Source organism: Archocentrus centrarchus, chromosome 14 (assembly GCF_007364275.1).
Source record: "Archocentrus centrarchus isolate MPI-CPG fArcCen1 chromosome 14, fArcCen1, whole genome shotgun sequence".
NCBI classification, from domain to species: Eukaryota; Metazoa; Chordata; class Actinopteri; order Cichliformes; family Cichlidae; genus Archocentrus; species Archocentrus centrarchus.
In genome coordinates this window covers 9814729-9841807 of record NC_044359.1, presented here as the reverse complement: position 1 = coordinate 9841807, position 27079 = coordinate 9814729, and the positions used below count along the sequence as shown (strand labels likewise).

Here is a 27079-nt window from a genome sequence, read left to right as displayed (position 1 = left end):
CTCTTCCACCACTTCCACCCCGTATTGTGGATTTTATCAGTCCTTAAAAGTGAAAACGGTTAAATGCAATTAGTTAAGACTCGGTACACACATACAAAAATATTATTTGCACTTTTGTTTTTTTATTTATGTGAGCCCCGTTTTGAAAATATCTACCTCCACATGGAAACACCAAAAAAAAAAAAAAAATGATGTTAAGCTCTGTCAAGAGCATGCCGACCCCATAACTCCAAATGTACATAAAATGTTGACCAATCAGACGCCTGGGGGTAAACGTTATTAGGTGAGCAAAGATGGCACATCGTGTCTTACATTTCCATAGATAGTGATATTGAACTATTCCTGAACATCACACTGGATTATGAAATTCCCAAAACACAAGAAAAAAGTGGACTGAGAGACTTGGCATCCATGCTCACACCCACATCCTAATGGGGACTTTTTCCAGCTTTATAAAGTAGAAACACATCCGTGTATCATTTCAGGAACAACACTTAGTTTTGTTTTTTCCTGAAAGAAGGAACAAACAAACCAAACGGATCATTTAGCTGGAGGACTGGTTTTACCTACAGTCATCTTGAGGAGCTGAACTGGAGGACAAATTGATGGAGCTGTTAAGTGAAATGCCAGAGTGCCACAGCATTCCAACATATAACATTAACTCTTGAAACACACAGTTGCTACTGGGATGCTTGAGGGTAACTGAGGACAAAAGTAAACTAAAATCCTCCACTGCATACGGCCCACTTGGGATATACTGTAGCTACCAAAATGATTATGCATATGATTGCATAACCTACCTCCACCACTTGATTGCACAGTGTTAACACTTTGGTAAAAATACAGGAGCAAAGAATGGTGAAGTAATCCTTCCACTGCATAAGAGAATCGTGTTCATCTCGGGAGGTTGGAGTTTTGTTCTCAGGTTTTAGTGCGCTCTCAGGTGTTGTAGTGAAACACAAATAACCAACAAAACAGGAAGTCCTCTCCCCCCAAACAAAAGTGCTGTTTGGAAATTTCACAAACAATGGACTTCCCAACTGTTCTTCCGATCGGGGGCTATTCCACATTCAGGTTCAGACTGGCATGCAAACTCACAGTGAAAAGGAAGAAGCAGCATCATCACTCGTTTCTGCTTGAAAGGACTGCTGTTAAACACAGGCTACAATGTAGTGATTTAAAACAGAAACCAAGAAGAAGAGAGCTTGTCAAACATCACTGCTCCCTGAAAATGATCTTTTAAAGCCTTTAAAAACAGATCTGTGGCAGCTAAACACAACAAAACAACAAAAGACAGATTTAGTCTGTCTTCACTTCCTTTCACCTCTCCCTTCTATTTTATTCCTTCTTTTTCACTGCAAACCATTTTCCCTCCTTTCCTTTTATAATACAAATTCTTGATTCTGTTACTTTGTCTTCAACTTTACCCTTCCCTTCCCTTCCAGTTATTTTCCAGTTAACTTTTATTTTCTTCCATTTTTTTCCTCTTGTCTATAATTCCTCTACTTATATTTTTCACTTCCTTCCTTACCTCCTTCCCTTACTACTTCCTTTCTTCCTTGCACCCTCCCTTCATTACTTCCTTTCTTGCTACCCCTTCTCCCCCTCCCCCTTCTTTCCTCTGTTTCTTCCTTCCTCTTTCCCTCCATTCCTTTCTCTACTACTTCCTTCCTTCCTCTCTCCCTTCCTTCTTCTGCTTCTTCCCTCTTTTCCTTCTCTCCCTTCATCCTATTGCTTATTTCTTACTTAGTTCCCTCTCTATTTCCATCCTTCATTGCTCCCATCCTTGCTTCCCCTGCTTCCTCCTTCCTTCCTTCCATTGCTGCCTTCCTTAATTCCTTCCTTTTCCTTTCCTTCTATTACTTTCATTACATTCCTCATTTCTTCTATGCTTCATTTTCATTTGCCACTGTCTTTCCATTTCTTCTATTCTTTCATTTTATTTTTTCATTTCCATTTGTATTCATATGTCCAACCCCTCCTTTCTTCTTTCATCCACATCTTTCCCCCCTTCCTCTCCTTCTTCTTTGTCTTTCCATTGATTAAGTGGAAGCATGGGGCATACCACAGACAGTACCTGAGGGTTTTGCGGACCATATCCTCATCAGTGATGCCATAGTAGGTCAGGGTCTCATTCCAGACTGGGTTAAGTGTGTTGTGCAGGGTCTTGGTTCTGAGTTTATTGGCCTGGAAGACAAAAAAGGAAGTTGGCAGTTAAAAAGAACTGAACATCGTCACCAACATAACACTGAGCTCCTCCTACAGCTCAGGAGAACTCATCCCTCAGGTGTCAGTCTCATTGAAGAACTGACAGAATTATATAAACATCCTTGAACATGTACAAAGCCTCTCTGCTAGGGTGAAAATTTGTCAATGCATTGACGTCTGGTGGCGCGCATGCAAGCATGAGCTCAGTGCTGCTGCACATTGAATGCTGTCAGGAATGAAATATCAGCAGCAGACTGCATTTACATGAAGTGACAGGCATAATCAAAGCAAGGCAGGAAGTAGGTAAAAAACACTGAGAACAATGTGATGAATGCTCTGAAGTCAAAAGATAGTCACCATGGCTGTTCTGGCTCAGTGTGATTCTGTTTGTGTCAACACAACATTTTTGAGAAAACAATTTTCCAGTCACTGACCTTTCACAGGGATTAAATCTTTACACTTGAAAAACAGCCTGAAACAATACAAGAGTGCACCACCTAAACAACCAACAGTTTACAAATTGTAACTTTAAATTAATACGATGCCTCCTGCCAATGTATGGCACTGGTTTTAGGAGGTGGACCGCTAAGCTTGGGTCAGAAAAGGACTCAAAGCTGGTAGAAACCACAGACTGTATTCAAAAGATGGACACCCCCACAATGACATTACCTTCTACTGTTTTGATGTCTGAGCTTAAGCATTTTTACCAAATACAGCAGAAATACATCTTTGTTTAGTCTCGCGTTCCTTTTTGTTTTTTCTTTGTTTGTTAATTAACCAAAATCTCTCAAATCATATTTACTCTCCTGCACTGAAAAAAAACCCCAAAACCTTTGCACACAGTTTGGGAGTAACTTTGGTTTTGCTTTAAACAGTATTTGCATTATTTTTAAATAAAACAAATCATTATATTTCATAATGTGGGACCTTAGACACAGTGTCTCAGTGTGATTATAACAACCAGCCTTGTTAATAATCCGTATTGCTCATATCATTAGAGCTACAGTACAGTTTATAAGTCTGGACAAGCAAGAATGTCAAAGTTGCAAATTAGAAACCAGAAACAAAACAAAAATGAGCAGAAATCTCTGACCAAAGAGTTTCACTGTGGCAAACGTACAGAGCAGACTGTGACAAAGCACAGCACATATTACAGAATATAAAATCTTTGATCTTGATGAGTGGATTTGGATCTTTTCTTTAAAACCTTCATCCTGAGCCTGACTAAAGTACATTTTCACAACACTTTAAAACTTCTGCCACACAACTTGACCCTTTTGATTTGCTTTCACTGCTCTTATAACAATATTTTTGGCACTAGTTCAGTGAAAAAGCTTTAAAAATGCTGCACTCTGCGTGGTCGGGGCTGAGTGGAAGACAGACACAGTCAGAAATTTCCCTCAGGAGTTGTTGAAGAACAAAACAGAGCTAAAATAACTGTAAACAGACATAAAATTGTCATAGTGCCTGCTAATCTTTAATCTTTTTTTTAAATTTATTGATAAACCAAATTAAAGGAGACACATCTAAGTGGCTAATAACTCAGCTATTAAAGATTTAATAGTGCTCAAAGTACTTCAAGTGTTTTTAAAGCAGAGATGAGTGGTTGCTTCTTCCAATGGGTGTGTGAGGCATGAGACCAAACATCAGAGTGACCTGCTTAACAAGATCTGCTGTATATTGTTGTATATCGGAGCAATCGTCAGATGTAGATTTTCACTGACTTATTTTGTCACTCTGCATTGATTACAAGTTAGCAAGGTGATGAAAATCGCTGTGACAAGCGACGCGGCTTTGTCGGTGGAATATTGTTTGGGGAATTCCTCGGAGCACGCGACCGACATGATGAGAATGAAGACAGCGTGCCATATGCGAGGACATGTGAGTTTGTTGAATTTAATCAATTAGCTGCTGTGATTATTTGCAAGTCTGATGGCAGGGTTCCACATAACAAGGCTCTTGCTGATTGTTTCTCCCTCAATCAGCGGTCGTTTCCCCCGAGGAAGGTTGTTGAACATAGGCGCATGTGCGCGCGCACACACACACACACACACACACACACACAGTGAGTGTTCAAAATAATTTTGATAGGAAAATAGTTAATTATTTTTTTAAAATGTAGTTTAATTTGAAAGCTTTCATGCTTTTTATTAACTATTCATATATTTCCTCCCTTCTTTCTGTTGTTCCAGATTTTTGATCTTATTGAATAAAATGCCTCTGAAGCATTAGAGCAGTGCACTGGATGCTGAACAAATGAATGGAATTAGACAGAACATGGGTACTGATGGCTACAAATATACAGCGTAATTCAAAAGTCTTCAAATTCAGCGAAGGATATTTGTTCTGTCCTCATCACTTTCCACTCTTATTGCATGGCAACAAAAATGCCAGTCGATGACCAGTGTAATACACACAGACTGTATATCAAAGAGGATTGTTACCACTGTGACATCACCCGTTGGCTAGAGCAGCCATCCCCAACCTTTTTTGCACCATGGACCGGTTTAATGTCAGACAATATTTTCTCAAACCAGCCTTTAAGGTGTGGTGGATAAATACAACAAAATAAATGATACGACCAGCATAAAAACTGATATTTTATAAATATAATCATAAACGTGAATCGTGAATCCACAGTGTGCGTCCTTGTAACATCGAGCCAACATGAATAACATCCTCTCTGACCCCCACACTCTCTGGTTACCATGGTAATGTTTAAAATGCCTTCAAATTATACCGCAAAAACAAATGTAAAGTGCATGAAAAATACAACTCGCCATGACGCTGAATCAGTGTGAGCCCTGAGCTTGTTTCTCAGCAACTCATTTTTGCTAGCTCGTGGGTTGGCTGGGACCAGCCTCAGTAAGTATTGGCCGGCACACACCAATACACTGTCAGAGTCACTACAGTAACAGGAAGCTTTGATTTCACATGGAGAGAGACTGCAGAGCACCAGAGAGTGTCAGCTTAAAGCTTGGCTGGGTCCTCCTCGGTGCTATCCCCAGTGTTGCTAAATCTAAATGGTAAATGGACTAGTTTTTATATAGTGGTTTTTTACTCTAGTTGAGCACTCAAAGCGCTTTTTACGAGTGTTATGTAGGTCATCCAACCTAGTTCTTTAGACAGGCACAGGAAACAGTGAAGCTTTTGAGTTTAATTTTAGCATTAACATATCACAAGACTGAGACAAGCATCTTGACATGCGTCAAGAGTGAGTCATAGACGGATGTAACAGAGAATCTGCCCATTTTTCAAAATCAAACATCATTCAGCCTCAGATAATAAATAAAATGGAAATTATGTACAGCCCGGTACCAAATGACCCATGGACCAGTACCGGTCTGCGGCCCAGGGGTTGGGGACCTCTGGGCTAGAATATGAACAGCCCCAGAGCATGATGCTACCACCACCATGCCTGACATCTGGTACAGTGTTCTGATGTCTGAAAGCCTCACCTTTACTCCTTCAAACACACCTCTTGTCATTGAGGCCAAATAGTTCAATCTTTGTTCAGTCAAGTTTAATCAAACTTTCCTCCAGAAGGTATTTGGCTTGTCCATGTGGGAAAGCTGCAAATTTCAGTCATGCTTGAAGGTGTCAATTTTCAGGCAGGGGGTTCTTTCTCGGTTCGCCTCCTCTCTGTCCATGGTGATGTAAAACTTGCTTCACTGTGGACAGTAAAGTTCCAGCAGCTTCCACTTTATGGCAGCCTTGGTGGTTCCTGGGTGCTTCCTGAACATCCTAACCAATTTCCTTTCATTTGAGTGTGGTGGTTTGGGTCTTCTTCCAGACCTTGGCAAAGTAGCGACACATCTGAATAACACATGATCTTGGAATCTGCAGTTTAGAAAGAGACCTTTCCAACTTGTGTAGATCTACAATTCTCCTCCTTAGATTTTCACAGAGTTCCTTGGTCTTTCCTATTGTTCTGAGTATTGGTCAGTCCAGTGATTGCTGTCAAACAAATCCTTTTTATGCTAGCAAAGAGAAACTGTCAATTGTAATCAATCATGATTGCTAACAAGAAGTTAATAGACCTTGGCCTTGTCAAGATAAGACATTGTATGAGCTTCAACACCACTTAATAAACAATTTAAGTAAGTGTATGTCTATATATTTGAGCCTATACAGTACCAGTCAAAGGTTTGGACACATTTACCCATTCATGTACATGGGTGTGTCCAAACCTTTGACTGGTACTGTACATATACTCTGAATGGATTGAATGGATTAGAGAAAATCCTAAATACATTCAAACTTGTGCACCAATTTTAAAGTAATTATTAAAAGCCCAAAATCACCATGACAGTCATGTCCATGTTGAGTGTATGTAAACATCTGACCAAAACTGTCATTTACAGGCATCTGCATAAAAGGTGGTTGTCATATACAGCTATTGTTATTAAAGAGACGACGTGGACTATAGTGGTGCAGCTTGTCGAACTCCTCTTTATTCTTTTAGTGCCACCTGTGGATGTACAGCGCATTCTCACCAACAACTCCCGCACTACGGAAGCCTGTTGTGACATCTCACTACATCTCCCCCTTCCAGCAATAAGACACACATGCTTAACATTACATGGATGCTGTACACACATACTAACCAGTTAGAAAATAACATTTCTGAACACTAGGACATCGGGGTAGACTGCCCTCAGTCCGCAGTAACGTAGGGATTATTCTGCCCTCAATAGTTACTGTTCCTACCACTAGTATAAATCAATTTAAAGTCTTTTGTCCTTTTAGAGAACAGCTCACAGCTCCAACATCTATAATAAGTGAAACTTTATAGTGTACCAGTACAACTTCACTTTAACCCTTTTTTTTATTTTTACCCTTTTTGTTTTTTTTTTTTTTGTTTTTTTATTTTTTTTAACAAATCAGTCTTCTATAGAAATAATAATAGAACTGTATGGCATGCAACAGGATTTGCCTTGTTAACCCCTGAATTTAGCAGAACAGTAAATTTAACAAATGTCTGAACTCAAGGTCTCACCTCTAAATAAGTCAGTGAACCGGAACACATGAAATACAGGATCTTGAGTAACTAAGTGTCTCTGTACCTGAGAGGAATTCTCACTACTCTACCCCGGGATGTAACTTGTGAACCCTTACATGGAGTGGAACCCTCCACCACGGGGCTCGACTGTCTCTGAGCAGGGCTTCTGGTTGGTTCCACTGGGGAACTGGGTGACTGCAGCTGATCCGATTGATCAGTGGACTGTGGGACGGCTTGCAGGTGTCTCCGATTCCGTCGCAGCACCGCTCCATTCTCTGTCTCCACCAAATAGGATCGTGGCTCGTGGCATTTGGTGATGACTCTAGCTGGGGTTTTCCAACCTTTTTCCCCGTCCAGTTTTATTCTGACATCCTGTCCAGGTTGTAGTGTGGGAAGGGGTTGTGCAGAGTGACGGCGGTCATGAAAAAAACGATAAGCTGTCTTTGTCTGGTCGTCCTTCTGCTGAACCTGTTGCCTGTCCACCAGAGTAACTTGCAATTTGTCCTCCAGCATTGGAAGTGTAGTTCTAATCTCTCTTCCAGTCATAAGCAACGCAGGGCTCACACCTGTGGCAGCACTCGGGGTTGCTCTATAGCACATCAGGGCGAGATGTGGGTCAGGCTGCTTCAGGATGTTTTTAGCAGTCTGAACTGCTCGTTCGGCAGCCCCGTTCGCCTGGGGATAATAGGGGCTAGAGGTTGTGTGCACAAATCCATACTCACGACAGAAGGCCTGGAACTCAGCAGATGAAAACTGAGTTGCATTGTCACTGACCAGTTCCAGTGGTATTCCCCACCTCACAAATATGCCCTTAAGTCGACAGATGACATCACGGCTGGATATAGAAGGCAGGCGAGCTATTTCAATGTCTCTGGAGTAATAGTCTGTCACGATGAGATAATTCTGTCCCTCAAACTCACACAGATCTGTAGCTATGCGCTGCCAGGGGCCCTCGGGCAGGGGCGTGGTCAGGAGAGGTTCACGCCTCTGGGTAGGTTTGTTTTCAATACAGAATTTGCACGATGACACTGTCTGTTTAATTTCAGCACTGATGCTCGGCCACCACACTGCCATCCTGGCACGTGCCCGGCACCGTGTTAGTCCCTGGTGTCCTTTATGCAAATCTGCCAACACTTCAGCTCTCTGTGCAGCAGGAATGACCAGCCGATCCTGATATAACACCAGTCCATCAGTTTCTGAGAGATGTGCTCTTGCAGAATAATAACGGTGTAGATGTGGGGACAGCCTTGTTTTGGGCGGCCATCCATTTCTGATGAAACCTGTAATCTGTTGCAGTTCATCATCAAGCTGAGTAGCCACACGGATCTTGCTGAGTCTTTCGGATGAGACAGGTGCATTCGCTACTATTGACTCTACATGTGCTTGTACTACATGATCTGTAGTCTCATCACTCACGTGTTTCTGCGGTCTCCTGGATAGAGTGTCGGCCACCACCAGCTGTTTCCCTGGAACATGTTCAGCTTCCACATTGAACCTTAAAAGGCGCATCAGGAGTCTCTGGCACCTTGGAGGGGCTTTGTCAAGGTCATATGTATTTATGAGCGGCACCAGGGGTTTGTGGTCTGTTTGCAGGCGGAAACTGTCCATTCCCTGAACGTAGCGTGCAAATCGTTCACACGCCCACACACCCGCCAAACACTCCTTCTCGATTTGAGAGTATCTCCTCTCAGCATCCGAAAGCGTGCGTGAGCAGAAGGCCACCGGCTTTAAGCCGTCTTCGTGTTGTTGTAGTAGCGCTGCTCCTAAGCCGTAGCTGCTTGCATCAGCGCTGATGACAGTTTTCCGATTTGCATCATAATATGCAAGTGCTGGGGCTGACACTAGCATGGCTTTGACAGCAGTGAACGCCTGTTCTTGCGGTTCGTCCCATACCCACTTGTTCTCTTTCCTCAACAGGCTGGTGATTGGGTGTAGTTTGGTGGAGAGGCCTGGTAGGAATCCCCCTACATAATTAATCAAGCCCAGAACTTGACGAAGCTCCTCCACATTTGTAGGACTCTGCATCCGCGTGATGGCTTCCACCTTAGTTGGGTCTGGTTTTATGCCCTCGGCACTGATGATGTGCCCAAAGTATCGAGTCTCTGATTTGCTGAAATGGCACTTTGCTTTGTTCAGCTTCAAGCCACTGTCCTTGACGGTCTTCAGGACTGCGTTCAAGCAGTTGTCGTGGTCCTCTTTGGTTGCTCCATAAACGAGTATGTCATCCATCACTACGACAACGCCTTTGTGATCGTTCAGCAAAGTGGATAGCTGTCTTTGAAAGATTTCTGGAGCTGACGTGATTCCAAATGGCAGCCGTCTGAAGCAGAATCTGCCGATGGGGGTTATGAATGTTGTCAGTCTCCTGCTGCCTGCATCCAGAGGGATCTGCCAAAATCCACAAGAAGCATCCAAGGTGGAAAACACTTTGGCCCCAGCCAGCTTTGGGGCAATGTCTTCCAAAGTTGGCAAGATGTAACGCTCTCGTTTTACTGCTTTATTTAAGCGTTTAAGATCCACGCACACTCTTACTTGATCTCTGTTTTTCTTTTCAACAGGAACCATCGGGGCGCACCAATCAGTGGGCTCAGTGACCTCTTCTATTATGCCCAAAGCTAGCATGCGCTTCAGTTCTGTTTCAACCTTAGCAAGAAGGGGAAATGGGACACGACGTGGCGTTGTCAGGCTGTAGGGCTCTGCATTTGCTTTTAGTTCGATTTTAACAGGGTCGCATTTAAGCAGGCCAATTTCTCCAAAAACGTCCTCTAGGAGGTCTGTGTCTATGTTGTCAATCCTCTTTACCAAACCCATCCTCCTAGCAACACTCCCTCCCAGCAGGTTATGTGCATAAGGTCCCTTTATGACAGTGACCCAGAACCGGTATTTCTGTCCTTTAAACTGAGTCGTGGCCAGAAACTCGCCCACACATTGGACTTCACCCCCTGGGCTGATGACAAGTGGCATTTTACCTGCAGTGACCATTCTTGGGCTGCTTGGCAGTCTGTTGAATGCAGCCTGTGACATTACTGTAATGTCAGCACCTGTGTCAATTTTAAATTTGACAATACAGCCATTTATGGGTAACTCCACATGCCACTCATTTTCTGAATCTGGCTGCTCGATTATAGCTGGCTTAGTATCGATTACTGCTCCAAGAAAAAACATGTCGTCCCTGTCGGCTAGGTTATCTGAAGCCACTGTCACCTCTTTCAGCATTTTTGTTTTGCACACTGCTTCAAAGTGTCCCGTTTTATTGCATTTTCGGCACCTTTTGTTCTTGGCTGGGCAGGCCTGCGTTTTCCCATGTTGTCTGTTACAGCGAGAGCATGGAACTGGATTTTTGGACTCACCGAAATCCTGCTTTCTCCGCCAGTGACCATCGTTTTTGCCCTTGTTTGTATGAAAATGCCGTCTCCCTTGACTCATGCCGTCCACAGCATGTTCTGCACACAGACTCGCGCTCTGCTGCTTGATTTGTTCGCTCTGGCGCGCTATTTGAATAGCTCGTTCAAGTGTGAGGTCTGCCTCGAGCTGCAGCTTTTGGGAAACATCACGGTCCAATATGCCGATCACGATCCTGTCTCGGATTTGTTCATCTTTGGTCCCTCCGAACTCACAATACTGTGCTAGCTCGTATAAACTTCTAACAAACGCTTCGACTGGCTCTCCGGCTTTCTGCACTCTCCTATGGAAGCACGCTCTGTCGTGAATAATATTCCGTTTTGGCACAAAATGGTCGCTAAATTTTGCCATTACCGTCATGTAGTCCAGCTCGGGATGAGTTTCTGCGGGTTCCTCATCTGAAACTTCTTGGTTCGTCTCCTCCTCGTACACGAACGAGTCGTAAATAGCCTCCGCCTCTCTTCCCATAGCGTAGAGAAGCGTGTTAACCTGTACTTCCCCGCTCTCTCTGTCCAGCTTTGATGCCACTCTGAAACGGTCGAAGCGACGGCGCCACATCGGCCATTCCGCCGGGCGGGAAAAGTCAAAGGGTTCTGGCGGTCCGAACTTTGCCATATCTCACTCCGTAGGCGTCCTGTCGGCCACTTCTGACACCATGTCATATACAGCTATTGTTATTAAAGAGACGACGTGGACTATAGTGGTGCAGCTTGTCGAACTCCTCTTTATTCTTTTAGTGCCACCTGTGGATGTACAGCGCATTCTCACCAACAACTCCCGCACTACGGAAGCCTGTTGTGACATCTCACTACAGTGGTGAAATCAGAGCACTACACAAACATATTTACTATTGCGAATCTGTAAACAATTTTCTAGTATAAGAGCAGAAAATAAAATATATATTACCACCACATAATACCATGTTACCATAAATATGTGTTGTGAAGGTCAAGGTGTTGTGGTGTGTGTGTGTGTGTGTGTGTGTGTGTGTGGGTCGGGGGGGGGGGGGGGGGGGGGGGGGGGGGGGGCTCGACTTTTCTACAAGCTCCTCATGGGAGTTCCCAAGTGGATTGTTGGCAGGATGGTGAAGAGCAGACGAAGTGTTCAGCTGAATTTCAATGTACACATATAAACTAACTTGTGGGCAGGCATGTTGATAAATCACACTGAAGCAACTAGATCTGAGGGTATGGTTTCATTAAAAGGTTCGACCGCTTCAGATCCCTGAAATTAGGAAAAAAAATAAAGTTTAGAGTAAGAGTGCTGCTGGCTTTATCCACAGCGATGAAAGAAAGCATTGAATAGATAAATAGATAATGAGCCCATTTGAAGAGCTGGCACTTTCTATTCCACACGTGTGATCAGGGTGCATTAATGGGGAAATAATTCACCGCCACCACCTGCTCACAGATGGAGGGCCGTGCTACAAATGAGCAACTGGTGTCACGATCATTTCCAGAGGTTAAGAAGCCTTTGCTCTGTAGCCCTTTTTAAAATTTTTTGCATGGATGTATAGATCGATGAGTACTAGCTAGCTTTTGTTTAAAAAGCCTGAATACCTGAAGGAAGCAGTGAGAGGGGGTAAAAAGGCTAACACAGAGACCTGTGTAGGAGAACAGTTGAGCTGCAGGTGCATGCTGCAGTTTTCGCACAGTCCAGTAATCAGCGCCTAAAAAACTGCTCGTTTAAAACTGACATCTGTTATTTTTCTATAAAACTACCCAAGCTGAGAAAAATCAAGCTGAGATTGTCTTACTTATATCACTTTTATGCCCAGCAGTAAATATGGATATCCTGAGTGGAACCAAAGCACTAAACACAATAAAGGCACAATGATGCACATTTTCTACACCAATAAACTTAAAGCAGAATTTCAGGTATTTCAGGATGGTCAAAGACCTGCGACAGGCTGGCGACCTGTACAGGGTGTACCCTGCCTCTCGCTCTATGACAGCTGGGATAGGCTCCAGCCGACCCTGAACAGGATAAGTGGAAGAGAATGGATGGATGGATAGATGGATGGATAGATGGATGGATGGATGGATGGATGGATGGATGGATGGATGGATGGATGGATGGATGGATGGATAGATGGATGGTTGGATGGATAGATGGATGGATGGATGGATGGATGGATGGATGGTTGGATGGATAGATGGATGGATGGTTGGATGGATAGATGGATGGATGGATGGATGGATAGATGGATGGTTGGATGGATAGATGGATGGATGGATGGATGGATGGATGGATGGATGGATGGATGGATAGATGGATGGATGGATGGATGGATGGATAGATGGATGGATGGATGGATGGATGGATAGATGGATGGAATGGTTTTCCTTCACTTTGTTCCTTGTTTTGAACAAGGTCTTAAAACATGATGCTAGACTTAACACAATGCAGCTGGAGGCCTCTTTTAAACAGACCTCTTTGATCTCCGTATATATTTTACATTATTTCATATAGATAAACCCCTAATTTAAGAAAATTAATTAGGATTATAAAAAAGTGGAATTAATGAGACAGTTCACTGTGGCAGGTTCTTTAGTAGTGATAACTGAACTGGTTTTTATCATAATCATTATTGTTGTCTCGAGACAACTGAGAGAATCCCTAATCCTCTCAATTCTTTTAAAAGTAAAATTTAATTGTTAAGAGAACATAATTATTCTCACTTCTCTTTTCTTGGCAAGGGCGTGTTATCTAAGCCACTTCATAATCTATAAAATTTAACATAGGACTGATATTTTTGATTTTCTTTTCTTTCACTGCAGTGATAACTAAAGGAGTCCATGCAGTCCTGTGAAAAACTAAGCACATTCTTACTGCTTCTATAGGAATTAAGACAGTAAGTAGCAGCCAATTGAATTTAATCAATTGAACATCAGTAATGCTGAGTACCTCTACAAAAGCACAAGTTTTGGCAGTTTGCTGGTCTGGAGCAATCAGGTGTGAGCCATAATCTTCCCAGGAGTGGACATCCCAGCAAATTCACCCCAAGGTCAGACTTTGTAATACTCAGAGAAACTGCAAATAACCTAAGAGCTGCATGCCAGACTCTACAGGCCTCAGTTAGCATGTTAGCTGTTAAAGTTCATGACAGCGCAATTAGAGAGAGCCTGAACAAATATGGCTTGTTTGGAAGGACTGAACATGGAAGCACAGCTTAGATTTGCAAAGTTGCATCTGAACGAATCACAAGATCTCTGGAACAATGTCCTGTGGACAGACAGGGCTGAAGCGGAGATGTTTGACCGTGATGCACAGTGACAAGTTTGGGGAAAAGCAAATACAGCATATTTCAACACACCTCATTTCAACTGTCATCATGGTGGTGGAGGAATGATGAGTTGGACTTGTTTGGACCTGTGCGATTTCCGGTCACTGAGTCGACCATAAACTCATTTGTATACCTGTATTCTAGAGTCAAATCAATCAGCTGAAGCATGGCTGAAATTGGGGTCATGCAACAGGACAATGATCCCAAGCACCTCAGCAAATCTACAACAGAACGGCTGAAAAAGAAAAGAATCAAGGTGCTGAAATGGCCCAGCCGGTCCAGACCGCAACCTGATTAAAATCCGCTGGTGGGACTTTCAGAGAGCTGCGCATAAACAAATGCCCACAAATTTGAAAAGGACCAAAGCAATGCTGTAAAGAAGAATGGGCAACAACTCGTCCAAAATCCATGCAGAGAAAAATGACTTTACATTGCTGCAACCTAAAGGTGAACTGAATCCACAGTTGTTATTTTTCCTTTTCTGCATTTTCTACCTGATGGGTGAAGAAAACTGTGATAGACAGATGGTTCATACCTGCATCTGCCAGCTATTTCTTTTTTTTTTTTTAAAGTTCAGAGTTCCCAGGTGGTTCTCTGTAACAAACCATCTGAGACATCAGGATAGAGACTGTTCCCACAAGACATTAAAATGTATCACTAATTTTTTTTTGTTTTGTTTTATTGCTTGAATTTTGCTACATCATCATCATCATAATAAAAACAATCCAATCATCAAATTTCTGAAGAAGAAAACTTCCCATGAAACAATTTTACCATTATTTCGTCAGCCACTCAATGCGCAACTCCTGTCAGTATTTCCTTTTTATTAGCAGCATATAACACTACTTTGGAAATTCCTAATTCCTATGTCAACTGCACCACTTTTTGTTACTGTGGGCTGTCAAAACATCACCAGTTTGCAGTATTCAGTCCCTCTCTGTACCTGACAGTTTAATTTAGAATAATTACAAGCATTTTATTGTGTCTGATTATGGTCACAATAATCTCCATAAGTCTCATTGGAGGTGATCTGGCTTTGCAGCAGAGCATGAAGCTTCACTTCTGATTAGAGTGCAAGCAGAACTGACCTCTTTGTGTGGGTCTTAATGAGCTTCTTAGAAAGAGCCTAATGATTATTTTGAGATCTCGGGGAATATTTGAGCAGGGAGATGGTGACGGCATCTTATTTTACTGGCAGAAAAATGCAGAGACATCCACGAAACTGCCTGGTGAGACAGGAGACAAATCCATGAGGCAACATGCCCTCGTGGAGAGCCTTTTTTTTGACTTTGCAGTCAAATAATCCATGACATGTTTATACAAATGAATGCCACTAAGATGAAAGGAGCTGGGTAGCTGGCATTAACATGCCCTTGGCAGGACATATAACCAATGGAAACCCTTTACATAAACTCTAACTGTAAGTGACAGTATGACAGCAGTAAAGATATTTGCCTATTCTTCAGAAAGTACATTTAAAGCTTAGAAACTGCATTAATACATAGAGAATGCACCACAACACTTTATCAGCAGGGACAGAGTTGAGAGACCGTAGGAGCAGCAGATGGCCCGCAGAGCGATCCAAAGTCAGTGTTTTACATAATAAGAAGTAAGCATCTTGACCTCCTTCAGCATCTGAAGAAACAGCCAGTGAGGGGTAAAAACAATTTGGCAGGCAGGTCAAAAAACAGTCCAGTCTCCCCAGAAATAGTCCTCAGATTGGATGATCCTTACAGTGACAGTACTTGAGGTACAGGAGGTAGTGAACCTTTAATGTAGTGGGTCTAAAAGTAAAGAAGCGAAGGCTGAAGTGGCGCACAAGTGGGTAGTGTGTTATAAAATAACATTTTGCTTCAACTGGGTCATGTTAACTTTCCCCTCTCAAGTTCAAATAAATATAGCAGAATAAAAACAGCCCAGTCTCACAGAAATACATGAAATAAACACAACCTCCTAACACTGCATCACATGGAGGTGGCATAAATATGTCCAAAGTATGTACCTGCACAATAAAAATAATATGAACATACCCATTCCCTTTTTTTTTTAATGAAGTAGCAGCACAAAGACTGACAAAACTTCCTTTAGAAGGAGGAGCAACTCAAAGCCAGGTTTGTCAACCAGGAGATTAGAGTTTGTGCCCCATATCAGACCATTATGATTCTTCTTCTTCTTCTTATATATGTCCATTCTGACTGCTTTCATCTGTATTGCTATTTAGTTAGATTTATGTAACTATTTTTGTTACTTTCAACTAGAAGATTGAGGTTTAAACCTGTTAAACATGCCCCAGTGGGCTGGCAAATCTATCATCCTGCTGTTGCTCAATAAACTAGGATAAGAATTTCAATTCAATTCAATTCAATTCAATTCAATTCAATTCAATTTTATTTTATTTATATAGCGCCAAATCACAACAAACAGTCGCCTCAAGGAGCTTTACACTGTAAGGTAAAGACCCTACAATAATACAGAGAAAACCCAACAGTCAAAACGACCCTCTATGAGCAGCACTTGGCGACAGTGGGAAGGAAAAACTCCCTTTTAACAGGAAGAAACCTCCAGCAGAACCAGGCTCAGGGAGGGGCAGTCATCTGCCGCGACCGGTTGGGCTGAGGGGAGAGAAAAGACATGCTGTGGAAGAGAGCCAGAAAATAATAACAATTAATGATTAAATGAGTAAATGGTTAGCACTGCTGCCTCACAGTTAGCATAACATCTGGAAGGTCTGGGTTCGATTCCACATTGGCCCAGGCCTCTCCATCTCTCTGTGTGGAGTTTGCATGTTCTCCCCCTGCTTGCGTGGGTTTCCTCCAGGTACTCCAGTTACTCTGGTTTCCTCCCACATTCCAAAGACATGCACTTACTTAGGTTAGGTTAATTGGCTACACTAAATTGCCCATAGGTGTGAATGAGAGCGTGAATGTGAGTGTGAAAGGTTGTTTGTTGCTCTGTGTTGGCCCTGCGACAGGCTGGCGACCTGTTCAGGGTGTACCCTGCCTCTCGCCCTATGATAGCTGGGATAGGCTCCAGCCAACCCTGAACAGGATAAGTGGAAGAGGATGGATGGATGGATGGAAGCCTTAACTATAAGCTTGATCAAAAAGGAAAGTTTTAAGCCTAATCTTAAAAATAGAGTGTGTGTGTGTGTGTGTTCCTCAACGCTCCTCAACGCTCCTCAACGCTTGTGGCCTGGGGGTGGCTCAGCGTGGGGGGCCTCTGCCGGGTGTTGGGCGGTTCTCGGGTGCCTGGGGCCTCAGGACCGTATTCTCGGCTCGTGCTGGGGGGGCCGGCCTGCCAGAGGGGTGGGCTGCTCATTGCCTCTGGCTCTCTGGGCTCCGCCACAGTCGCCGCCACAGTCAATGGGCGGCTCCGTCTGGGTCTTCCTCCTTCCTCCTCTGGGGTCTGTGCGTGGATGCCATCGGGATGTGTAGCCTATATGTATGTATATATATATGTATATATATATATAATTTGGTTCTGTCCCTTTTTAAAAAAAAATTATCTATCCTTTTCCCATTCTCTGTCTATCTTTCTCTTCTTTCCCCCCCCCTACCTGCCTGTCAGTCCTGGCCTGAATAAATAAAATAAAAAATAAAAAATACAAACATTAATAAGAATTGCCTTTACAAAAAAATAGAGCTCTTCTTGTAAAAGCAAATATGTTTGGTACAACAGTGCATTCAGATCATCATTCTGATTGCAAAAATTGCCAGACATGACAGGCTTTATATATATAAAAAAAGAAAGAAATATTGCGCAAATGCAAAAAGGCGGTCCTACATATTTGTTTAATATGTGCATTGAAGGACAAATCCTGGTCAAAAATGACTCCAAGATTTCTCACAGTGTTACTGGCGGCCAAAGTATAAATAACAATAAAAACATGTACCAAAACAAAGGCTCACAAAACACAAAATTGCCAAGCAAACCATGAGATACAAGTACAAATCAAAGCAAAATCAGGAACATCAGAAGAGATGATTTTAGAAAAATTAATAAATCGTAACAGGAATCGAGATCTTCAAAACTTCAAACAGCAGAATAATGAAAATCAGATATAAACCCTGACTTGAATACGTTCACTAAAACTCCTGAACTCAGATGGGAAATGGACTAGTTCTTATATGATCCTTTTCTACTCTAGCTGAGCACTCAAAGCGCTTCATACGACACGTTTGCATTTACATATTCATACAGGCACTGTTCTCTATTTCCAAGCAATAACATTCACACACATTCATGCTCCAACGGTTGCATCAGAGAGCAACTTGGGGTTCAGTATCTTACCCACTTTGGCATGCAGAGTGCAGCAGCCAGGAATCAAACCACCAACCTTGCTATTAGTAGTTGACCTGCTCTACCTCCTGAGCCACAGCCACCCCTTATAGACAAGAACCTGAGACCACAGCACAGGGTTTGTGTCAGACAGTAATAATTATTTATTTATATATATATTTTTAAATTTTGTTGTTAATGAGTGCATGTTAAGAACAACATGCAAAGAAGTTCAATTATTACCCAAAGAAACACTGGAGAGATTAGTATCAGCAGCTGGCCTGGCTCTACGCAGAGTTTAAAAATGCATCTAATTACCTCATTTATTTATTTATTTATTGTTATTCAGCACTTCATTCATTTGCCCATTTGTGCTTGGTCAGAGCTGCGGGTCACCAGATATAATTGGGGATTTGCTTTATTCTTGTACCACTGAGCTGAATTTGGCAATTTCCTTATAATTATGATGAACCAGGACTGGTATGCTTGTTAAGAAATAGCTGCAGCATAAAACCTCAATGTTTTTACATTTGTGACTAGGCATGGAATAAAAACACACCACTTAATGAGTACTGATAGTCTTTGACACAATGGTGGTATATATTTATACATAGTGGGGTTAGGTTAATTGGTGATTTTAAATTGCACGTAGGTGTGAATGTGATTGTGAATGGTTGTTTGTCTCTCTGAGGCCTGACCTGGGTGTACCCTGCCTCTCGCCCTATGATAGCTGGGATAGGCTCCAGCCCCCCCACAACTCTGAAAAGGATAAGCGGAAGATGGATGGATGGATGGATGGATGGATGGATGGATGGATGGATGGATGGATGGATGGATGAATGGATGGATGTACGGATGGATGGATGGATGGACGGATGATGTTAGCATGTGTTCTCTTCTGTAGGAGTAATTTTAAACCACAGCGACTCAGTATGTGTACATGACATTTCTAAACAACTATTGTTTATTGCTGCAGAATGAAGGGCACACAAGCAATCGTTGAAACCAAACAGAAGCATTTCTGTAAAACAAACAAAAAAAACACGCTGATTTTGCTGCAAGCACTTGAATCACTTGAATCATCTCCAGAGTGCGATGAACACACATAGCAATCTGGTCGCTAGTTGTTGAGAGATCTTTCTCTGGACAAAATCTGTGGCTGGACATGATCACAGATGACATCCACAGTTGGCAGAATTTTTCCATAACTGAAATGATTAAAGGGGAGGAGCTTTCTGATTCAGCAGCAGGCAGATTGTTGATTTGTTTGATGGGCGTCCTCCATGTGTTGTGTGACAATTACTACGCTACTGTTTCACTGCCGTCTTCAGACTCTCGGCGTGTTTCAGATTATCACTCCAAGAATTAAAGCATTAATGAATTAATTCAGTTTCATGAAAACAAGTTGTGTCAGTTGATTGAGGTTAGTTATGAAGATAACTGAAAACACTATGTTTGTACATACTGCAGACTGCACACTGCACACTGTCCGAGCACACTGTGGACAAAGTGCCACAGCTCACAGCGAAGGGTGGCAGACACAGTGCACGGCTTATGTGACTATTTCCATCTGCCTGCAGAGATCCAGCAGACTCATTTTATTTAGAGTGTTTTATTAAGAGTTTAAATTCAGAATATCCCAATAATATAGCTCTCAGTGTAGTTATTCAGCTGTGAGAAGGCAGTGTGTTAAATCATAGCGTGAAGTCAACAGGGTTGCAGTTATAATATCGGCTCTCCAGACTTTTCCATCTAAAACTACTGCGTGCAGCGACATAAAAATAATTACATTGAAAGCCTCTTCTCTAAGTTTCATTCACACTGTTCCCCAAGTGAAAAATGCCATGTTTTTAAATTAGGGCTCTTGGTAAAAAAAAAAAAAAAGGTGTATTTTCAGTCATTTTTGTGGACTCTTATCCGTTTATTTTGGCTTGGCCAGTACTTATATCCAGGGAGCTCTGTGCATCCATCCAACAAGAATTTATTATATTCACAGGCAAATCACAGCCAATATCATCAACTAAAATAAATAGATTTAGAAATCAAAGTTTTTTATTTATCCTTTTTTTCAATCAATTGCTGCTGGGCAGCCCTGAAGCAATATCATCAACTAATATAACGGGCTACTAAACACTTATGCTCACCGAATGGTGAGCCATCATCTCGATATCAGTAGTTGATTATTCTATTACACTCATTGATAACTGCCTATTTTCTCTCATCATTTTGAAAACATTATAATGGGAATTCTTATCATGAAAAAGAAACTTCTGTTGTTTTGAGATCATGGGATAATTATGGAAAATTTGGTACTTCTACTTCCATTATTTACACTACAGAAAATGATTATTTATTTATTTCTAGTATGGCAAATAGTCCATTTTACAGATCACTCACTCATATCACTTAAGCAGGCATGGCCATGTTGTATATCCTTGTATAATGTGGCCTTTTTTGTATTCCTCAATAAAAACAGTTATTCATTTTTTATTACAGTTCATAATATAATTATAACTGTTTGCACGTGTCTGTGTGTAAACAATGATGAAGGACAAATGGTTTCACAAAAAAAAAAAGGGTGGTTACAGCCTTGAAAACTTTTCTAGTTACTGAAGAAGTCTCAGACCTGTGACTCTGCTGTCGGGCCAGTCTTCTTGTTAAACAAGCTGGATTTGAATGCAATGACACAATGCAATTTCTGACTGTGTTAGACCATGATTGAAGTACAGTCTGAGCTGTTTGCCAGTAATGGGTACTCCTTGATCTGACAATTTCAGCTTAAATCAGTTGCTGCTGATGACAAGTTGCCATCTGTGCATGTTGGCATGGGGTGTACAAAATACTCTGTACACTGTGGCTTTGAGGGTCCTCACCATTGTCCCATTTTTTGTGGCCAGACAAAACCGATACGGGATTTGTGATACACTTGATTTAGCTTTGAATTATTGCTCTATTAATAAGAATATGAACAATAACAATAAGAAACACAAAGTAGCTGCTGCTGCCTCTGTGGAGCGTGAAGAGAGAGGGGCTGATTGCTTCTGAAATAATGGTACTACCATTGTCGCTCATATAGAGAGACCATTTTACTAATGTGCCCTCCTGTGTGAAATACAGCACACCTTTGTATGGATTTTGTGGGTCATACATTAGTTAACTATTTTATTTTCTGTTTCACAAAAGGTGAGAAGGAAAACCAAGATTGGCAAAAATAGAATTAGTAAATTAGTGATGAATCACCCTCATCCATGAATCATACACTAATAACAGACTACTTGTATTCATTATGAATACAGAAAGAAGATGCAGAAATGTAGTGCATAGCAAAAACAGCGTATTGTCAGTAATTTAGATACTCCTCCAAAATGTCACAATTCCAGTTTAATTTGAGCTAATGCCCCTGTGGTTCACACCCTGCTGGCATGACTCCAGAGCTCTGACAAACAAGACAAAATAACCCTTTACTCTTTTCTACAATAACTAACTTTCACAAGCAAAAAAAAAAAATAGTTGTTCTTGCTTTCTCTATGTACACTAGCCTTGAGTGTACATTCAGATACTTTCAGCATACATATTCACATTTTAGCGTGCTGAAAGCATTTCCGTGCTCCTCCACTATTGCTCTATTGTGCTGATGAATGTGACTGATGACCACAGTGGCGTTCACCGTCTCGTATCATTTATTGTTCATGTGCTCGTGTGTAAGACACGTTTGCTCGTGAGTAGCAAATATCAGCCCAATCTTTTCTTCAGCGATGCAAGTCAGTGTTATTAAATTTTGACTCAAACATGACATGATTAATAACAGAAATGAATGTAATCTGAGCTAAATAATCACAAAAATGACATTGTGCTTATCATAGACGGTGTAAAACAGGGGCCACATGAAAAACTGGGACTGTTGTGGAGGGCCCTGTGGACAGGTGCAGCCCTCCACAACAGTCCCAGTTGTTTTGATGTCGCCCATTGGTTCGTAAAGTGCTGTTATGAAGCCTATAGATTAGTGAGTGTTTTTGCAGTGACTATTTTCATGTTTTGAAACAGAAAATTTCAAGCAAGGGGTGGATCTGACTATGACACTGCATACTCATTGGCTAATCACTTGTCAGTCACAAGTGATTAGCCAATGAGCATACCCCGGATTACTCTCCTGTCTGAATTTCTCCTTTCTGGAAGCCATGACAATCTTTTACACTGTCTGTGGTGCTTATTCATAATTATTACTGTGAGTTTCAACATTTTCTTAATCCACTAATGCAGACAAATATTACATTAATGTACGAGAGTCTGGCTTAAATATGAATATTTGAAGCATAATTAAATGTGTTTCATACAGCGATGCCTCTCAGATGATTTGTAAGGTGTAGGCAAATATAAAAGTTGATGGAGAATTTAAGTGGACTGTTGCTTTGTTGTTATAAGTAATCCTTTTATTGTAACTTCAGAGTACAAGTCAACATTTGGAAACAAAACGTTCTCGCATTCTCGCCTATAACATATGTAACATCATTTATGTTATCTATGTCAGTATGGCCCTCTGGGAAAAATAAAAAAGTCCACCTCTGAATAAGAGTTTCAGTGACTGAAATTAGCTCTTATTAGGGTACAAATTTCTTTGACAGTCTGCAAACTGCAGCAGGCAATATGATGTGAAATAAAGTAGCTCCTGCAGTCTTCTATAAACTGTGCTGTGTAGCACAAAGCATGAACTATAAATCAACTTTAGAATTCAACTCAAAGCGCAGCCAAGCTCAAATAATGGTGAGGCTGACAAGACAAATCTTACAGTGATGAAAACTGAGCCTGATACGCTCAGCGGCCAAGTTCAAAAGTAACAAGTGACAAATGTCCACCAACAACAGGATAAAACAGTTAACATGTCCTTTTCCCTGATGCTGCTGAATCTTATGAGTTTAAGTCCTAAGAGGCTTTTTCATATTTACATTTTTTTTAATTAATTTTTGACTATAAGAGGATTTTAAAAGCCTGGACAGTTTAACATTGTTACAGGGGCCAACTTAATACAATTAGTTGTGTTTTAGTTCTATGTTTTCATGATAGTTTATATAATCAGAAAATACATAATTTTCTTAGCATATCAACACCAGGTAAAAATTTAAGAGTGACAGTTACATGGTTTTTCATGACTGTTTTCACATAGCTCCATCCATCCATCCATCCATCCATCCATCCATCCATCCATCCCAGTTCTTCCTGGCAGATTCCAATGCACTCCCCAGGCCAGAGGAGATATATAATTTCTCCAGAAACTCCTGAGCCTACCCTGGGGTCTCCCCCTGACAGTGGAGCAAGCCCAGAAAACCTCCAAGAGGAAGTGCCCAGGAGGCATCCAGATGAAGCATAAACCACTTCAGCCGACTCCTTCTGACGACTCCGGGCCCCTCACTGTATCTCTAAAGTGGCGATTATACTCTCTTGCAGCTGCAGACAGCAAGGATGAGTAATTATTCCTGTTATAGCTCATTGAAGTCTGCTTGAACTTCACCTTAAGGGTGCATGCATCATTGCTCCACTCTAATGTAATTTCCTATGGACATTTTATGTGGTCACAAAAAAATACATGAAATTTGTGTCACTTGCACCCAAGCGGACCCTGTGATGCCTCAAAAGCTGGCAGGAGTCACTCTACAAAGGAAATTCACTTTGGCTTCTACATCTGCCATCCAACAACTCTCCTACAACCTAGAGGAAGCCATCCACTGTTTTGCTGCAGAGGACCACAGCCCCAGACTTGGAAGTGCTGACTCTCATGCTAGCTTCACCAAACTCAGCTGTAAACTGCACCAGTGCTTGCTGAAGTTTGTGTTCTGATGAAACCAACAGAGCTCTGTCAACTATAAAAGCAGGGTTGCACTCCAAAATGGAAATCATTTTGAGTTCCTGAATTTCACAAACAGAACTGGGGACAAGGAGCAACAGTGAAAAACACCCATCGAAATAGTGTTTGACTTTGTGTCAAGGATTGAAACACAGATCTGATGGCAATGGCCCCAGTACCTGAACTCCTGCCGTGCCCTCCCTAGAATCCACCAAAGGTCTGGGCCATAAACCTTCTCCAAGTCCACGTTTTTCTTTCTTTCACACAGATGTAACTATGAATGTGACAGCAGAGTGAAATCAAAGCTGAAGTTACACAGCAAGAGCAGAGCCAATTACAAAGGTCATTTCAACAGAGATGAGTTTGAAAAGGTATCGTAAGAAAGGAAGATGTGAGTCAGACAGATGGATAATCACAGCTTTGGTTTCCAATAAGCTGCTTTTGTATAATGTATTTATTCACAGCATCTATATTAGATTTGATGGCTTCAATGAAAGGGTTACATCACACCTCAAGGACGACTGTGAAATGCGAGCCAGTTAAAGAAGTCACCAACTCTTACAAAACAACCGGTGAGTCATTCCATGTGTCGAAACATTTTAGTCCTCGATTTATACATTTGCATTTTGAGATCGTTTTGGCTGCAAACTGTGAGCGCTCTAATGGCTTTTCTTCAGCAGTTTTAAACTGAAGTCTTACGTCAGCACGAGCGCATCCGATCGCAACTCCGAGCAGACCAGCGAGAGCTTTAAATGTAGAGCACATCATTGGTACATGAGCACATTAGGTTAGTCAGTTAATGTTTACACTGATGAAGCCCTGTGCTGACATATCCACGCTGCGGTGCTCGCTGAATCATGAAATAAGTGGTTAGACCTCATCTCCTTTTCTTGTGGGTCTGAGAAAAACACAATGCCTCAGGACAGATTGTATGTGTAGTAAGGAGCACTGCTGACCCATCAAAGCTCATATAAAAACTTGATCGGCTTATAGTGTGAAAAAGAAAATCCAGGAAGCAGCATTTAAAACTCCGTTTCTATAATGTCTTTAACATGAAATGCAGAGTGGTCATTGTTAATCTCTTTTTATTCTTTCTCATCATAACTTCCTCTGCTTGTCCGTGTTTTCTCTTCCTTTTTGTACTTGCAAAATGTTGAATTATGACCTAAAGGAATTAGCATTTTCAGAAGCATGCATGCATGCTGTACCAGTGTGATGATGTTTGCATTTGCATTGCATGCCTTTTGAGTCCTACATGGATTACCTGTGATATCTTTATAGAGAATACATTTCTGTCTTTTAATATGCATTATTATGTTATATCCTGAATGTGTTATTGCAATGGTAAAGCAGTTTTATAAAAACAAACATCACTCAGTAAAGGCAATCTGTATAACAATCGGAGATGCCCGAACTTTTTTATTTAGAAAAAAAAAATGGTTTGTTTATTTTCTGTGAGCTTTCTTCTCCCTCTCGTGCCCTTTAGAATATTTAGAGAGCATTTATATAAAAGCAACCCTGATAAAGTTTTGTTTTTCCATAACCTGCTGCCATTGCTAGTTCCAATAAAATACAAAAATAGACCCGGGAGAGAATGGTTTCTGTCTTTGCACACGATGCAGCGACATAATTTTGACACATCTTCACATTTATTCCGAGATGATACGAGAAGATTGTTATATTTTTCATGCATCAGGACATGTTGTGTTGTTTGTCCTAGCTTAGCACATAGACTAGAGGCAGACAGGAATAACTAGCCTACATGTGACCAAACAAAACTCCTCCAAAGGCCACTTTAGACTGGCTCCACGCATGAATCACTCCCCATGGAATCATTACCCATAAACAACATTGAAAAGCAGTCTATATGGCTAGTTGTTCTCTTTATAATAACTGCTTTTTAATAACATTAATTTGGATGATGGTAAGGCTTAATTTTAGAGACATGTCAGCGTTGATTGACAGGTGTAGTGATGCAACAAGTAGGTGTAGTCAGCAGTCATCTACATGGAGCTCTCCACTGTATTTGTGCTGTCTGGAGCTTTTTAACAGAATTATCTGACCATAAATAAGTTTGTGCTTCAGTTTTGGTTGGTGAAATTTTTGTAATTTCTTTTAGTCTGCTAATTAGCAGCTATCTTCATCCGTGTATTGCAGTGGTGCAGTTTATGAATGCAGCTTACTGATTGAGCTTGCAAGCCTTAACTGGTAGCTTCAGCCAACAGTCCAAATATGATAACTTCCAGCTCCAAAAAAAAAAAAAAGCCTAAGTCAATGGGTGATGTCAGGGAAATCCAGTGAGGAACAAGCCAGCTTAATACTGACCACGCTGTGTGGTGAGAGCAGTGCAAGACTGCCATTTTAAAGGAGACACAGTCACTGAAAATAAAAAAAAATACAACACACAGGGGTATATTATCAATGAACACTGTACACACCTTACTGGCACCTGGCAGTAGGTGCAACTTGACATAGGGATCTGAGAGTCCATTGTGGTCCATAGGCTTGAGCCCCTGTGAAAGAAACAGAGAATCATGATAATAAAAAAAAGAAAATGTCCTTTAGCACTTTCATACTTTTAATGCTACAACCTACAAACCTCTTTCCACAGCAGGACCTCACAGGCTGTTTTAGGCAGCCTGAACCTTTAGCCACATTTCCACCAGTGAACTTTCCCTAAGAATTAGGGACCTTTGAAGGAACTCAGTGCATTGCACAGTTCATATATGTTAAAGTGGAATTATTTTTAGGAGGAAACAAGGGTAATATATTCATTTTCATATATTCTTCTATATTACTGTCACATGCTGGACTGGAGTAGAACAGTGTGTCACAAAGAGAAATGAAGTGTAAACAGACTGCACTGAACCCTCATACAACCATTTGTCTGAAGGAACATTTTAAATGGTCTTAAACAGTCTGGGGAATAAAACTTTGGGCTTCTTTTGGTGGAAAGGTGGTGCAATAGCATCAAATTTGGGCCATACAACAAACAACAATCCAGCAACCAGCTCGGTTCCATCCATTGTTTTCATTTTGTTGTGCTCAAAATTGCTGTTGCTGT

At 41.5% G+C, this 27079-nt stretch overlaps 1 protein-coding gene across 3 annotated transcripts in view; it reads right to left on the bottom strand.

Moving 5' to 3' along the window:
* doc2b (double C2-like domains, beta) overlaps window positions 1-27079 on the bottom strand; it is a 181260-nt gene that overhangs the window by 37689 nt on the left and 116492 nt on the right. For all 3 annotated transcript variants that reach the window (XM_030747323.1, XM_030747325.1, XM_030747324.1), the window contains 2 exons: window positions 26454-26528; window positions 2078-2187 (listed from right to left, as the gene is read on the bottom strand). In XM_030747323.1, the coding sequence (XP_030603183.1) occupies window positions 2078-2187; window positions 26454-26528 (185 nt within the window). The remainder of the gene's footprint in view (window positions 1-2077; window positions 2188-26453; window positions 26529-27079) is intronic.